The sequence below is a fragment of the Electrophorus electricus genome, chromosome 15 (assembly GCF_013358815.1).
Source record: "Electrophorus electricus isolate fEleEle1 chromosome 15, fEleEle1.pri, whole genome shotgun sequence".
NCBI lineage: Eukaryota > Metazoa > Chordata > Actinopteri > Gymnotiformes > Gymnotidae > Electrophorus > Electrophorus electricus.
Window position 1 is genome coordinate 13,841,717 of NC_049549.1, and position 13,917 is coordinate 13,855,633.

At 43.5% G+C, this 13,917-nt stretch overlaps 1 protein-coding gene across 3 annotated transcripts in view; it reads left to right on the plus strand.

Moving 5' to 3' along the window:
* ccdc9 (coiled-coil domain containing 9) overlaps nucleotides 1-10,844 on the plus strand; it is an 11,223-nt gene extending 379 nt beyond the window's left edge. Inside the window, exons 2-16 of one of the 3 annotated variants that reach the window (XM_035534260.1) lie at nucleotides 284-357; nucleotides 749-853; nucleotides 1,552-1,701; nucleotides 2,650-2,976; nucleotides 3,092-3,175; nucleotides 3,247-3,414; nucleotides 3,645-3,826; nucleotides 4,186-4,244; nucleotides 4,557-4,604; nucleotides 5,170-5,293; nucleotides 5,545-5,647; nucleotides 5,795-6,299; nucleotides 6,644-6,769; nucleotides 6,938-7,036; nucleotides 9,455-10,844. In XM_035534260.1, coding sequence (XP_035390153.1) covers nucleotides 355-357; nucleotides 749-853; nucleotides 1,552-1,701; nucleotides 2,650-2,976; nucleotides 3,092-3,175; nucleotides 3,247-3,414; nucleotides 3,645-3,826; nucleotides 4,186-4,244; nucleotides 4,557-4,604; nucleotides 5,170-5,293; nucleotides 5,545-5,647; nucleotides 5,795-6,299; nucleotides 6,644-6,769; nucleotides 6,938-7,036; nucleotides 9,455-9,459 — 2,088 coding nt within the window. In that variant the 5' untranslated portion in view covers nucleotides 284-354 and the 3' untranslated portion in view covers nucleotides 9,460-10,844. The remainder of the gene's footprint in view (nucleotides 1-283; nucleotides 358-748; nucleotides 854-1,551; nucleotides 1,702-2,649; nucleotides 2,977-3,091; nucleotides 3,176-3,246; nucleotides 3,415-3,644; nucleotides 3,827-4,185; nucleotides 4,245-4,556; nucleotides 4,605-5,169; nucleotides 5,294-5,544; nucleotides 5,648-5,794; nucleotides 6,300-6,643; nucleotides 6,770-6,937; nucleotides 7,037-9,454) is intronic. The other 2 variants (XM_035534261.1, XM_026997700.2) reach the window with 2 other exon arrangements.
* The last annotated feature ends 3,073 nt before the right edge of the window (nucleotides 10,845-13,917 follow it).

Below are 13,917 nucleotides of genomic sequence, written 5' to 3' on the forward strand. Positions count from 1 at the left end.
CAGTACTAGCGGTAACTGCTAACTAGCTGATTAATGATACACCTCGGGTTTTAAATAGACAGTTCATGTTGTTACCGTGACAGTGTAGTGAAGCCCCGGGCATGCTTTGATGTTACTTGATTAAGATAGTTTATTTCTTTAATCCCTTCGCTGACAGGCCTTGGGAACACGAGCCCGAACGCATCTCCCACCGTAAATGTGTGTTCCAGTTAAGCTAAACCGCAGCCAGTTAACTGTGGACTGTGTGTGCATCCGTTTTAGTTAATTTCGTTTACTATCGTAGATCGTTTTGGCCTCAGCTGGACCCGAGAGGTCGTCACACCACCACTTGGCTTTGACGACAGGCTTCCAGCCATGGTGAGTTGTTGTTATTAAAAATTCAACAGAACACGCTGATCATTTATGATGCAAAGTTCTAAAGAACGAAAAGAATTCTGTGTGACCTTTCCTTATAAGGCTAATAGTTAGCCTGAAAGTGTTCTACTCACAAGTAAAAGGGTTCCTGCAATATGTATTTTTAATGAAAAGAACCTCAATAAATATGGAATCATAAATACAGAATGTAAAAGAAAATGCTACATTATTTTGTTACTTCATTAAATGGAGGGAAATTTGTGTGAATTATTCTGAAATGTATTTGTACCGATTAGTGAAATCTTAAGTATGTCTGACAATTTTGAAATAAGCTAGTAGAAAACTTCTGAACATTTGTAATTGTGAACTTTGTGTCTTGTTTTGGTTATTGCAGTCTGCTATGGTGGATCTGAGGACGAAGGAAGAGAAGGATGCTGAGCTAGACAGACGCATCGAGGCTCTGCGCAAAAAAAATGAGGCTTTAGTGAGAAGATATCAGGTAGGTGTGCTGCATGTTGCGAGGCTTTCTCCTCTTTCACTGTTTATTGCATGTGCTTTGTCTCCCAGCTACTTTGCTTTGCTGTGCAGAACATTCTCTGTCTGGGTCTTGAAGTGGATTATTTTTCACTTAAGCGAGGCACTTATTTTTCATTTTGAAACAATCTAATTTGAAATTTATGATACATATGCTGACTTGGCAAAAAAACCATGCATGCAGAAATTGAAAGGACTTAGCATTGTCACTATGTAATTGTGAGTAATGATGCCTAAAGTGAAGTTTTTGGGGTTGTTGCCATTTTTGGTATTTTGTCAGTTTCAGAAGATTTGTTTCTTCTTATTTGAAATTTTTAGTGAACAATTTCATCTTAATAACTATTTATATTGTTTGTTTTAAATGTTACCATAATACTATGTCTACTCTTTGGTCCTTCCCCTTGGCATTTGGCCTACATTTACATGCCCATTTGTGGTTAGGACATACACAATCATTGAAAGCTCGACAAGATATGGAGTCAGAGGAAGCAAATAGGTCTACTGCTACTGCTGTTAAAAAAAACTATTTACTTTTTGTGTGGAAGTATATTTTGTTACGAAAAAGAAGAGAAATATGTGCTTGAGTTCCCCATGCGTACCAGTTTCTGCTTTGATGGAACTATTTGTTGGGATAGTCACTGTTGTCACCATCATGCCCTCTAGGAAATAGAGGAAGACAAGAAGAAGGCTGAAGAGGAGGGCATCGCCGTGACGACCCCCCGCAAGCCCCGCTCTCATGAGCCTGACTCAGAACGGCGGAAGACGGAGAAAGAAAACTTAACTGTGACGGTTGATCTGTACAAACCAAGTGGGGTAAGGCCAGCAGTGTCCATAGTTCAAAGTATAAGCATTGGCCTTTGTGGACATGGACTGCCAAGCAGTCAATGTGATGTTGTGCTTTGGTGCTTTTAGTATTCTATTGCCATATTAACATTGTATCTTATAGCACAAGTAATGAGAAAATAATCATGGAGTTAATACTGGATGCTTTGTTTTACATTAGCCTCACTGTGTCCAGTGAGATATGAGGGCTCCGATGCTTCTAAAACCCCGACATTACTCACCACACCGCTTTTCTCACATCTCGCAAGTTTTAATTTCCCTCCTGGGGTCTGCTGAGACAGGGTGTAGTGCATTTTAATCAATACCTGTAGAGTTACTCTGGGACACAGATGGCCTCTGCAGTGGTAATTAGACTCCCTCCCTCTGGTCTATGAAGGTCAAGTGTCAGGCTGAATGGACTATGACATATCCCAGAGCTTTCAGAAGATACACGTGGAAAGACAGGCATTTGTCACAAATGTAAAATCTGTCGGTGTCTAGGATATGTTTTGTTTACAGATTTTTTTTCATGCATAATTTAAAATGTCTTGGTAGAGCTTTTTTGTAAAGTTACTGAAAGATTAAAAACTTCCAGTCTTTAGTCAGTAGTACTGGTAGAATGTAGTCTTTTCATGGTATGGAACAGCAGTAAATCTGCATTATATCACTGATAATTAGACTTCAATAAAAATAAGATTTTCTGTCCCTAAAATTCCATATCATGAAATATTTCAGCTTTTCAAGTCCATCCAGACGTTGACACAGGAGTATTATCAGTGAATTCTGGGAAAAACAATATGTACATGTGAAGCAGTCTGGAGGCATAATTCTATAGCACTTGGAACAAAATATCTTTGTGCATATGAGCAAGCATAGAGCAGATGGTCCATCAATAATGCACCATGAATTCTGGCCTGTGACCTCTGCCTGCATTTGCAGGAGAAGCGAGTGGTAAATGACAGAAAGGCAGCGCCTCACCGTAGCGATCACGGCCCAGAGGAAGGCGACAGTGGGCAGCTCCGTGGCGAGAGCCCCCCACGCAAGGCTGGCGCCGGCCGGCCGAATAGGGGCGGGCAGCGTGGCGGGGGCCACCGCTCAGACAGGAGGGAGCCGCGCTCGGATAAGGGCGACCCCCGAGCCGACAGGGCCTCCCGGGAAGGGGAAGGGGGAGAGGGTCCCTCCCACAGCGATCGCCCCCGAGGGGGGCGAAGAGGAGGGAGAGCAGGGGCACAGCAGGGCGGCTCTGGCTCAGACAGAAAATCCAAGGTGAGTTACTGGATCATTACGTGGCGTACAGTTTACGTTGTGGCGATTGGTACTTTATAATACAGATTTTAACTGCAAAAATAACAGTTGAACAGCATAGGTTTTTCTTGCTCAGGAGTGGGAGGAGAAGAGGAGGCAGAACATTGAGAAGATGAATGAAGAGATGGAGAAGATTGCGGAATATGAGCGGGGTCAGAGGGTGCGTAGGCGTCCTGTGCTCTGCTGTCATGTACCTGCATCGTTGTGAAACGTCTGCATCTGCTTATTCAGGCCGACGGAGAGAAGAACCCCACGCGGAACTTTCTGGATGACCCCCGACGCAGCGGGCCCATCCCCGAGATGGACCGCAAAGAGGGCAGCCGGAGACACGTGCGCAACTGGGGCGGACTGGACTTCGACAACGTGAAGACCGGGGCTGAAGTGGAGAAAGAGTGGACGGTTAGAGAGTCCTCAAAATGGTCACTCAAACAACCGATTGTATCATCTGAACCCTCCAAAGTCAAACCACCTAGAATTCCATGTGAAGAAAACACACTTTAGTGCTTTAACCGCCAGTGTACTTGAAGCACATTTTTAGTAGTTTAATTTCTACTGTATATTTCAGTCTATATTCAGTGTTTTTCACCCACCTTTCCCTCTGCAACGTCGCTCCCCTCCACCTCCTGTAGAATCGGAGGCCTGGCGCGAAAAGCTCCATGGACATGACTCTGTCCATGACGGGCCGTGAGCGGGCCGAGTACCTGCGCTGGAAGAAGGAGCGTGAGCAGATTGATGAGGAGAGGCTGGCTCGGCACCGCAACGCCACGGGCCAATGGAGGCGGGAGTGGGATGCCCAGAAAACAGACACGATGTGAGAGTCAGAGCCACCGTGCAGGCACCGTGTGCTGCCCCACGGCTGCCTCATAACAGCCAGCTAGCTATAACAGGAAACGGGCTCTATTAAAGGGCTGTTTCATACGAAAGGAAAATGAATGAAGATCAGACACAAGTGATGTTGTTGGACATTTACGCTCCGACCTTACCATTGCCAATATTTCAATAATTTATCCTTGTGTGTGCGTCTGTATATGTGTTAGAAAGAAGAGTCTGCGGGTGTAGGGAGGGTGTAGAGAGGGAGTAGGGAGTAGAGAGGGAGTAGGGAGTAGAGGGAGTAATTCATGTTAACAGGACAAGAATGGGAAGGTGAGTCACCCTGCGGTGTGTTCGTAGGTTCCCTGAGGATCCAACTGCGGCTGGAGAGGGCATGCCAGAAGCAGGCAGTAAGAGAGGCAAGTCTCTCGCTCGCTCGCTCGCTCACTCACTCACTCGCACACTCTCTCTCTCACACACACACACACACACACACACACAGCTGACCATTAGAGCAAGAAGTCAGCACACACACAGATGGGACCACTATGTCCATGAACATGCTTACATGAGTCCTACGCAAAATACAGCGGTCCAGTCAGGTCTGTATCTGTCCAGTGTATGCCTTCAGGAGGTCTGTACACCATTTATGCTGATTAGTGCTTTTGTTTCTGTACTTGGCCCATTGTCATTCTAGGTATTTGGTGATGTTTTGTAATGTGTTCTTTCAGCAGCTAGGGGGCGTAATGCCCGTATACAGCAGCGCAGTGGGGCTTCAGGTCAGCTTGTGGCATGGGACTGTCTCTGTGTGGTGTCTCTCTCTCACCTCACTCCACATTGACCCTGCCAAAGGACAACCTTGTCCTAACAATGCTATCACCCTAAGATTGCTTCATGGTCATGCTGACTTCATCTATCATTTTTTAAAATGCTTTTTATAGATAGGGGTACTCCTCTATGGTAATGGTCTATGGTTACTCCTCTATGGAACCACAGGTCAGGGGAGTAGGGGAAGAGTTATTTTAAATGTGTGCTAAAAAAAAAAAGAAAGGGGGACTCCTCTTTTGGCATATGCGCTTGTTTGCTAATTCAGCTTTGCTACTTGCCTCATCACCTGAAGTCAAGACTTGTTAAGTCCTCTTGCATGGTTTTCCTCACCTCTTCCCCTCCCCCTCATCGAAGACTGATGTATGTAGCTATCCATCATGATGACTGGCGGGCCATCTGTTCCTCTGAGCCCAGGGCTTGCGCTCTAGTCTGTTGTATGTAGTCACCTTCCAGGATCGTGCAGTGCCCCACCTCTTCCTTGGAAGAGTCACACTCTTTACCTCCCCTCTCTTCCAGAGGACAGCAAGAGACCCCCCAAGGTGCCCACGTTTGGGGATTTCTTGGGGCAGGGCAAGCCAAGAGACGGGGGCCGCGGTGGCCATGGAAGAGAGAAAGGGCGAGCTCAGGGCAAGAGCTACAGGTAGGGTACCCTTCCGCCCTCCGCTCAGGGTCATCTCTCGCTCTTAAGGTGACCAGCCCTCTTTGACCTTCAGTTCGTTTATCAGCTCTACATTTTCCTTGAATTGTGGGGGGGGTTGGGGGTGGTTACATTATTTATAATCAGTGACTGTGGCCTCAGAAATGTGGTGCAAGATTTTTTAAGATGTATGTTTATGCGATATCTCAGGTGTTTTCCCCAGTAAATGGGATTAATGTCCCTCTCTTCTCAAGCATGCATGATAATCGGTGGGAAGCAGAGAAAGAGGAGGAAAAGGGAAAAAAGGAGGAAGAGGAGAAGGAGAAGAAGGAAAAGCCCAAAGCTCCGTCAGAGAAGGTGAGGTTTCCCAGCTTCCAAAAGCTTTGTGTTGGCGTGTTCCATCCCTGCATGTTTTTGTATGGTTAAGCACTTGGTAATTGCAGAGTTAAACTAATAAAGGATTCGAATGTGGATATCCTCCCATTGTTTTTGGTGTTGGACTAGCCTGCAGACACTGCTGAGAAATCCACCATTAGTGGTGCTGCTGAGGAAGACGATGACCAGTGGGAGGATGCGAGTGATGGAGAAGAGGAGGAGGAGGAGGAGGAGGAGGAAGAGGTACAGTCTGAGGACAAAAAGGCAGGTGTCCAGAAAGACTCTAAACCCACCGAGAAGACCACTAGCTCCCCCGCCCCATCCACCCCTAGCCCCAAGGAGCAGCGGGCACCCAGGCCCAAGGTGCACATCCCGTCCCCGCAGGAGACCCTCAGTGCCCCAGAGGCAGCGAAGCCCCTCAGCCCCTTCTCCCTGCTGGAGGGCCATCAGCCCGTGTCTGACTGGGGAGAGGAGATGGAGATGCAGTCTCCTAAGAGCAGCATGGGCGAGAGTCCCTTGAAGCCCAGCAGTAACGGCACCAGTCCAGTGCCGACCAAGAGCCAGGAGGAGGGTCGTGCCGTCGATGCCGCCAGCCAGCCCGAGGAGGGCGGCAAACGGGTCCCCGCACAGCCTCGTAAGGACACATCACTGCGGATATTTGTGTGTTGGCAGAAGATACTAACAGATAGCATGCCAAAAGGTTCTTAATCGCATATTGATGTTCAAGTACAATGCATAACGTTGTTGTCTCTAATATCCAATATCTTTGATATCCTTTATGACTTTGTTTTAGATTGTTAGTTGGCTCTTATATCTTTACAGAATTATGCCAAACGTGGCCCAGATGCATTCAGATGAAAGCCGTTCAAAGTGTACATTTAAGAACCACCTCTGAATACCCTGAGTTCTGTGTCTAACCACCAGAATAAAACCAAAGGTCAGGCCTGTAACAACACGCTGGATTTGCTTTGCTTTTAGCTCTTGAGGCAGTTGCCCCTGTGAAGCAGGAGGAACCAGTGTTGTCCGAGCCCCCTGCCCCACCTGCTGACCCCAGCCCCGAGACCCCAGCCACAGAGGAGCCCCAGGACCCAGCCCCACACAAGGGTAAATGCTAACAGCATCCTCAAGCTTGTACAATGAATACTTCTTTAATGACCGTTACCCAGCACAAAATTATTTATTTCAGTCATTTATTTTAGACATCATTCATGTCTTTTTTTTTTTTTTTTTCCCCTTTTCTTTTCTTTTCTCTCTTCTCATTGCCGTACACAGAGGAGAGCGCAACAGCTGCTGTAGATGCGAAACAGGGCCAGTCCGGGAGTGAGACTGCGGCAGACATTACCCTGGAGTCTCTGGATCAGTCGTGCTCAGGTGCCGTTCTTATTACCGGCTTTGAAACTGTGGCTTTCCGCAAGACCTCCCTTACTTCGACTGACATCTGAGCACTCACCAGCATCTTGCCTGACCCCCCTCCCCCACCCCCTTCTCTTTCACCCCTTCTAATGCCCCCTCCACACCCTATTTGATTTATAATCTGTCCCCCTCATCTCTCCATCTGTCTCGCGAGATGGCATCTGATGCTAGGCTTGTCTCTCGCGTGGCAAATAGGAATGTCCTCCTTCTGCTCCTGTGGCTGCGACGCTCCTCCCCTGCTTTTGGACCCTGTGCTGTTGTCCGTGGTTTTGCACTCGCCGCCGATCTCTGCTGCGAACCCTTCTTGGCTCCAGAGCACAGCTTACACCCTCACTCCATTTGGATGTTTGTTTGGATATGGGCACTGGTGTCCCCTCGTCATGCATGTTGCTAACTGATAAAGCCTTGCATTTGTTCTGAGTTGTGTTTATTCATATCTGCGTAAGCATGAGTGATGTGTGATTATGCGTGGTTTCAGCTGCTGATGTGATTTCCATCTCCCTGCATCCCGTTGGATTGTTGGATGGTGTCATTATCATAGGAGGGAATAAATGATGCCCAAAATGGATCTGCTTGCCTGTTAGGCAGAATGAATGCTGGACAATTGAATTATACCACAAGCATCCACCGTCCATTGTTTCTTAGCGTTTAATGCTTTTCGGTCACTTAACCCTTGTTCATATCCGGATATTACTGTCCAGATGCACCCTTAGTGCACAAATATAATAACAAAAACAAAATCTTTCACCAAACAAATACATAATCCCTGGATAATAAACGTATGTCTCGCACAAATACAGAATTTGATCTATGCCTGCTAAAATACTTACAATATACAATACATGAAGTTTTAGGTTTTATGCTGTTTGGGTTTATCCCTTCAGCTTATGCCAAGTAAGACTGATCCTGCAGGATTTAGTCCTTGATCTGTTAAACTTTTCAGACTTGCAGCTGTGTGAAGAAACGATGCATGTAGCAAAATCCTGGACCATAGAATGAACGTGGTGCTGATGGTCAGCATGCTCACATCAGTCTCCTCCTCCGTGAACCGAACTGTAGCTACAGGGATGCTTTTCTACATGCAAATTAAACACAGTTCTGTTAGGATTTTCTATGACGAATCACCATTAAAGTGGTTTAGGCTTATTCTGTGTCTGGAATGTGGGACCTCAGACTTTAGAAGTCAGTGCTTGTCTCCATGATCCAAACCCTGGCATACCACAAAACCTACCATTTAGCTGTGTTTGCATGCCTAATTGTTTTTCTTGCACCAGATTATCGTTTACCCTTTAAATTAGCATTTTTAACCTCATCTAAACTAATTGTTTCATGCCTAAAACACTAATTCATGCCTAAAACACTAAAAGAAAGAACTGAATTTGGATTCATTTTCATTTTTAGTTGCATATTTAAATTGACTCTTTAAAATCACTCTCCTTATCTTCAAAAAATCTGTATGAAACCTAATGAGTTTGTGATCATACTGACCAAATTAATATATTCGTATATTTCTCTAAATGTCATTACTGATTCATATTAAACTGTTTAGTAAGAGTAGCCATGGTAGAAAAAAATTCTGATTATTGCTAAAAACCCTTTATGTGGAAATTGTGATGTGAACTGGTGGTAATGGAACCCTAGAGGAAATTGAATAACTCGCTTATTGTCTTTGATGGGTTTACATGATGGACCCACCTAATGGTCTAGTAATGGACTCATTTATTTGCGGTTGTTTCCCCTCAATCTAAAAACTACTGTGGAGACACTATTTAGAAAGGAAAAAAGCAAAATAAAGTTGTAAACCAGGTAAGTGTTAAGCCATAAATACACAAGATGTACATATGCATGCGTTATCAAAAAATCAAAGAGGGCAGAAGTATTCAACAATTTCCATACAATTAAATAAAAAATACTACTGTAGAGTACCATCATGATGACCAACGGTACTGCCGTTGGCTGTGTATTTTTGGGTGGAGGACCGTGATGTAGTGGTTAGTGCTGAACTGGTATGCGGCACGGTTGTTACTGCATGTGTTTTCCCCACATTAGTGTCGTGGTTGGTTTAAGAACAGCTTGCTAATAACCAGTCCATTGTTGGGCTGCCTCAGACGCCTGTAGTGATGTAGGGGTAGAGTGTGTGGTCACGCATTGAAGATGCTTTTCAGCTCGCAATTGCACCTTTTATGCGTGTGTTTCTGGTGAGTGTAAGATACTAGTGTTCACAACACATAGCAGTCACAACACATTTGCTTCTCTTGCCTCGATGGGTGTCGGATTCACTGTTACGGAACAAGCCTGCACCTCGCTTTGGGAATGTCAGGCCACCTCGGAGCACCAGTACGACTTCCTTCTCTTACCTTTGTTCTGTACCTCAAGGCTAAGGCAGAACTGCTGAGCTGACGTGCACAGCACTAGCGGTCTTCAGAGAACGGGAAGAGGTCGGCAGCGGCAGGAAGGCGTGGCAGGCCTAATGGATGTCCGTTGTCTGAAACGAAGCAGGATGGTGGGAAGCCCCTCGCCGCTTCCTGACAGCCCATGTGGTTTTATGGTTTGTTTGTTTTTTGTTTTTTTTGTTGGTTTTTCTCCCTCGGTTAGCACTGCTCTCAGCAGGGTAAACGCTGCGTCTCTCTTGTGTTTCCAAGCCTAGCACTGGCTTTTACGCAGGCCTTGGGCTGAAACCATGTCTGAGAAAATTCACTTTGTTGTTGTTAAGATGATCTGTTGCATAGTAGACAAAAGCAAATAATAAAAAACATGTTGTCCCAATCTACTCTAAGGACACTTTGTACATTAAATTTAACAAAAGTACAGATATCACCGTAGTCACAAAATGAACTTTTCCACCGTAAACTGTGGAGGCGAAGTCTTTGGATCCTTAAACTTTATGCTGCTTCAGTCCTCTAGGGATTCTCTTAAATTATGTGGGAATGCTATAGTTGATGTGTGATTCCTATGCAAACAAAGGGGACAAGGGCATTGGGATTGTCAAAGCTACTTGTAAAAAAACAAACAAAAAAACATTTAAAATATGTAGATTCACATTTCCTAAGACATGTTATAGATGTAATTTTGCATGGAAAAACAGGTGCTAGATATACTCGAATTTACCATGCATTTACAAGTGGTGGCCCACACTGTATATGTATGTATTCTGACCAAAGATCATGGTATTTTACAGACGCTATATCTAGTATGTGATATTCAGCATTTGGGGCAGCAAAGAATGTGTACTTTAACAAAAAAAAAATTGTTTTTTGTTTTTTACTGTTCCTTTTTTGTGTGTGTGTGTGTGTGTGTGAAAGCAGGGTGTCATCAGAGCTTGCTTAGTAGTGGAGGTTTCCACGTTTTAATGTGCAAGTTTGTGATATGTTTAACATTCCTGTACTTTGTGTGATTGCCTAACATTCAGTTTGGACTGAACTTTTTTTTTCGTTTACCTAAACAAAAAAAGAAATCATGACATTTGTGATTGCATTGTATCAGTGGCTTCTACCTGCAGATGGCCTGTCTTCCTGTTTGAGAATTTTGCTTCACTTACACTTCTCATGAAAGGTTGTTGTTTTCTGCAGTGTAAGTAAAATGTTTGGTAAAGATTCATTTGTAAGGTTTATCCATCAATGCATTTGTGAAAGGAAATCAAGATCAATACTTTTTATCAAGTTTATGGAGAGCTTTTTGGTGTTTTTGCCCATCATTTTTCATGTCAATTATGCAGTGTTTCTTTATTTTACTTTAAAATATGAAATAAATCTTTGTCTTAAACGCACAGACTGTTCGTGAAAATTAGTGAGCGAATAGTTATTCATGGATTCATGTATTTAATAGATGACGCATCGTGTCCTGTAGCGAGGTTTCCTAAAACATGAAAACACAGCCATGTAAATTCTTATCGCCACTACCCAGTTTATTTCACTTACCACACATCCATATTTCGAACCGGTCTTTTACCTGCTGATGAAATTGTTAATTTGTTTCTGTATATGTCTGTATTTCTCTATATAAAATAGCTAATTCATACATGTATAAGTTTACGTACAACATCTGTTATATAAATGTGTTAATTCCTACGTCTAATACACCACACCGTCCTGCGTACTGTGCTTTTGACCTAAATAACGTGTAGGCAGAGTCGCAGAATCCGAGCGGCGACATCCCCGCCCATGACGGGAATAATAAATACCGCGCAGCACGCCAATGTCTTCCTCCAGGGCGCTTGGGGGACGTTGCCGAGAGACCGACCTGCCCCGTCCGAAGTACGGCGATCTGAACCCACGTCTCGGAGATCCGATCACAGAAAAGTTTATTCAAGAAAGACATTCCGCTATCCCAGGATGAGGGGGGTCAAACCAGTCACAAGTGGAAGGGTAAACGGCGGCCCGGCCAGGAGACCGAGTTATCCCGGAGACCAGTGGATAAAGCAGGCGAAATCAAGCACCAAGATTTGGGTGAAAGTGGCAATGGGCATCGCTTACTTTCTCTGCGTGTCACTCGCAGCCTTCTTCTTGGCGATCTACTACGTGGTCTTCTGGAGTCCAAACGGAGCCAGTGCAAACATCTCGGCCCGGGCTACCAACTCGTGTTCAGTGGGGTAGACTAAGATGACAGCGCCTAGGTTGCAGCCTTGACGCGCATGAACTCTTCTTCTACGTCCTTGCAGATGCTTGTGTGCGCTTTCTTCGCTTATAATTTGAAACTACCATGCGATCCTAGTGAATATTTATTTTTCGCTTCACCTGTGTAAAATGACTGGGGTATTTGCTATATTTTGGGTACTTGCTATATTTTCCGAAAGCAAAATTTGATCATCGTCTATTAATTGTCGGCACTTTTTGTTCAACTTATAGCAATAACACCGATGTGGCTAGTCTGCAGTCTCTACATCTGTTTTAATTCAGCTCTTAGACGTTATTGTATCAAGAGTGAAGTATGATGCGTTCTTCTAATCGTACTTAAAACGAGTCAACCACTATGCAGTTCTCGGGCACGTTATGTTCTTTTACTCCCAAAGGGGTGTAGTATTTCCGCTGAAGTCTACATATGTATAAAGTTTTTGGATTTCACTTGAATTTATGATTTTCTATATAACTTACGCATTTTGTTTTCTTTGTCATGTTTTTCTTTGTTACTCATTCATTACCAGCTTCATGACCCTTAAAATCAAACGAATATAGTAAATATGAAATATGTGATCATAATTCTGTGACCTTGGGCGTTCACTTATAATGATGGTAAATATGAAATATGTCTCTACCACAACTGTAAAACTTTGTATTTTAAGCCTACACCTTTAAACCTAACTAGTCCTTTTGAATCAGTGTAAACATATATAATCGACAAAAGAGTCTAAATTGCTACGATTTAATGAGAGAACCTTGTTCATAATTTTTAAAGAGATTAGGAAATTCCACAACCTGAGATTTTATTAAAACTATACACTGTTGTTGTTGTCTTGCTATGGGAGTTGCCTTCGGGTCGTCTTTAATATATGATCATAGCCTTCCCCAACAACACCTTCTTTACAGCATGTCCGTCACCCTTGACTATAAAGTTTATGTAGGACTGCTAGGTTCAAAGGAAGGTGAGTGGAAGCAATGGATCTCTTGACTCACTCAGTAATTAAAAGTCCTGAAGATTGTCGGGGCACATTTGTTCTCCCTCAGTGTTCATGTTGTTTTTCACTGCTGTGACGTTTCTGTAATTATAACCCATAGCCAGAAAACTTAATTCTACCTGCTAATAATTATATATATGTTGAGGTATAATTCTAAGAATCTGAAATAGAGAATTACATTGTAATCTGCATCTACATAAAGATGTTTGTTAGGTTTGAAGATTCACTTCAGTGAATCTGTCAAATGAACTGTGGAACAGTAAATAAATAAAATAATGTCTTGACTACACATTTAAATTGTTGGACTCTAAATGATTATTGGTTTTAAAGGTAATATTTAATCAAGTTTGTTAATAGGCTCAATTATCTCTTTCATACCCATAACTTGATGGCGAGGCCACTGTCAGAGAAAGTGTACCTTAAAGCTACATATTTTTACAATCTGTACCACATTTCATCTAGATGTACAGGTGCGTGTGTTCATGTGTACATTGTTGTGTCTTCTTGATTTAAATGATGTATATCTGTGTAATATATTGTTATGCCCTATTTAATGTATGACTTGTAATCGTGGATACCAGCGTCCATATATTTCTGAGTCTTACATGGCCAATAAGAGTGATTCTGACTGACCACTGAAGAGGGCAAACACAAATAACATAATTACATGTAAGATGTTGCTAAGGAGGTGGCTGTTCAATGAATCCATAGCGGAGATAAATCTCTTTAATTTTTTGCTGGAGTATAGAGATGTAACTGTATGTGTTATTGGATTCACTAGAGGTGATATGCTCTTCTCTCACCAGTGCCTCATGTACTGGATTTGATTCTACTGCATAGAGAAATATCAGATTTAGACATGTATCGCTTCAGAGTGCCTTAAACATATAACAGACTGATCTGCTCTGAGCATAATCGTGCTTAAACTGCGGGACAAGAACTGAGAACTGCTGTGCCTGGTTGGTATGGTTATCTTTAAGAAACCTGCTCATTTTATTGTGGATAAACTAAAAAGTTTCTCTACATTCATCTTTAATAACCATTCCATTTACCATTCCTACATCCTCAGTGGTCTTGCAGCAGTTTTGTATCTGTGAGCGAGCTAAGTAAACTGTTCTTTTTAAAGTGGTAGGAAGTCTTGCTCATAGGAGAGTTCATGTCCGTGCCTTCTAGGATCTGTTGGTGTGGTTTGGGACATTTTCATAGAGCTAGCTAGGCTTAGCACTGC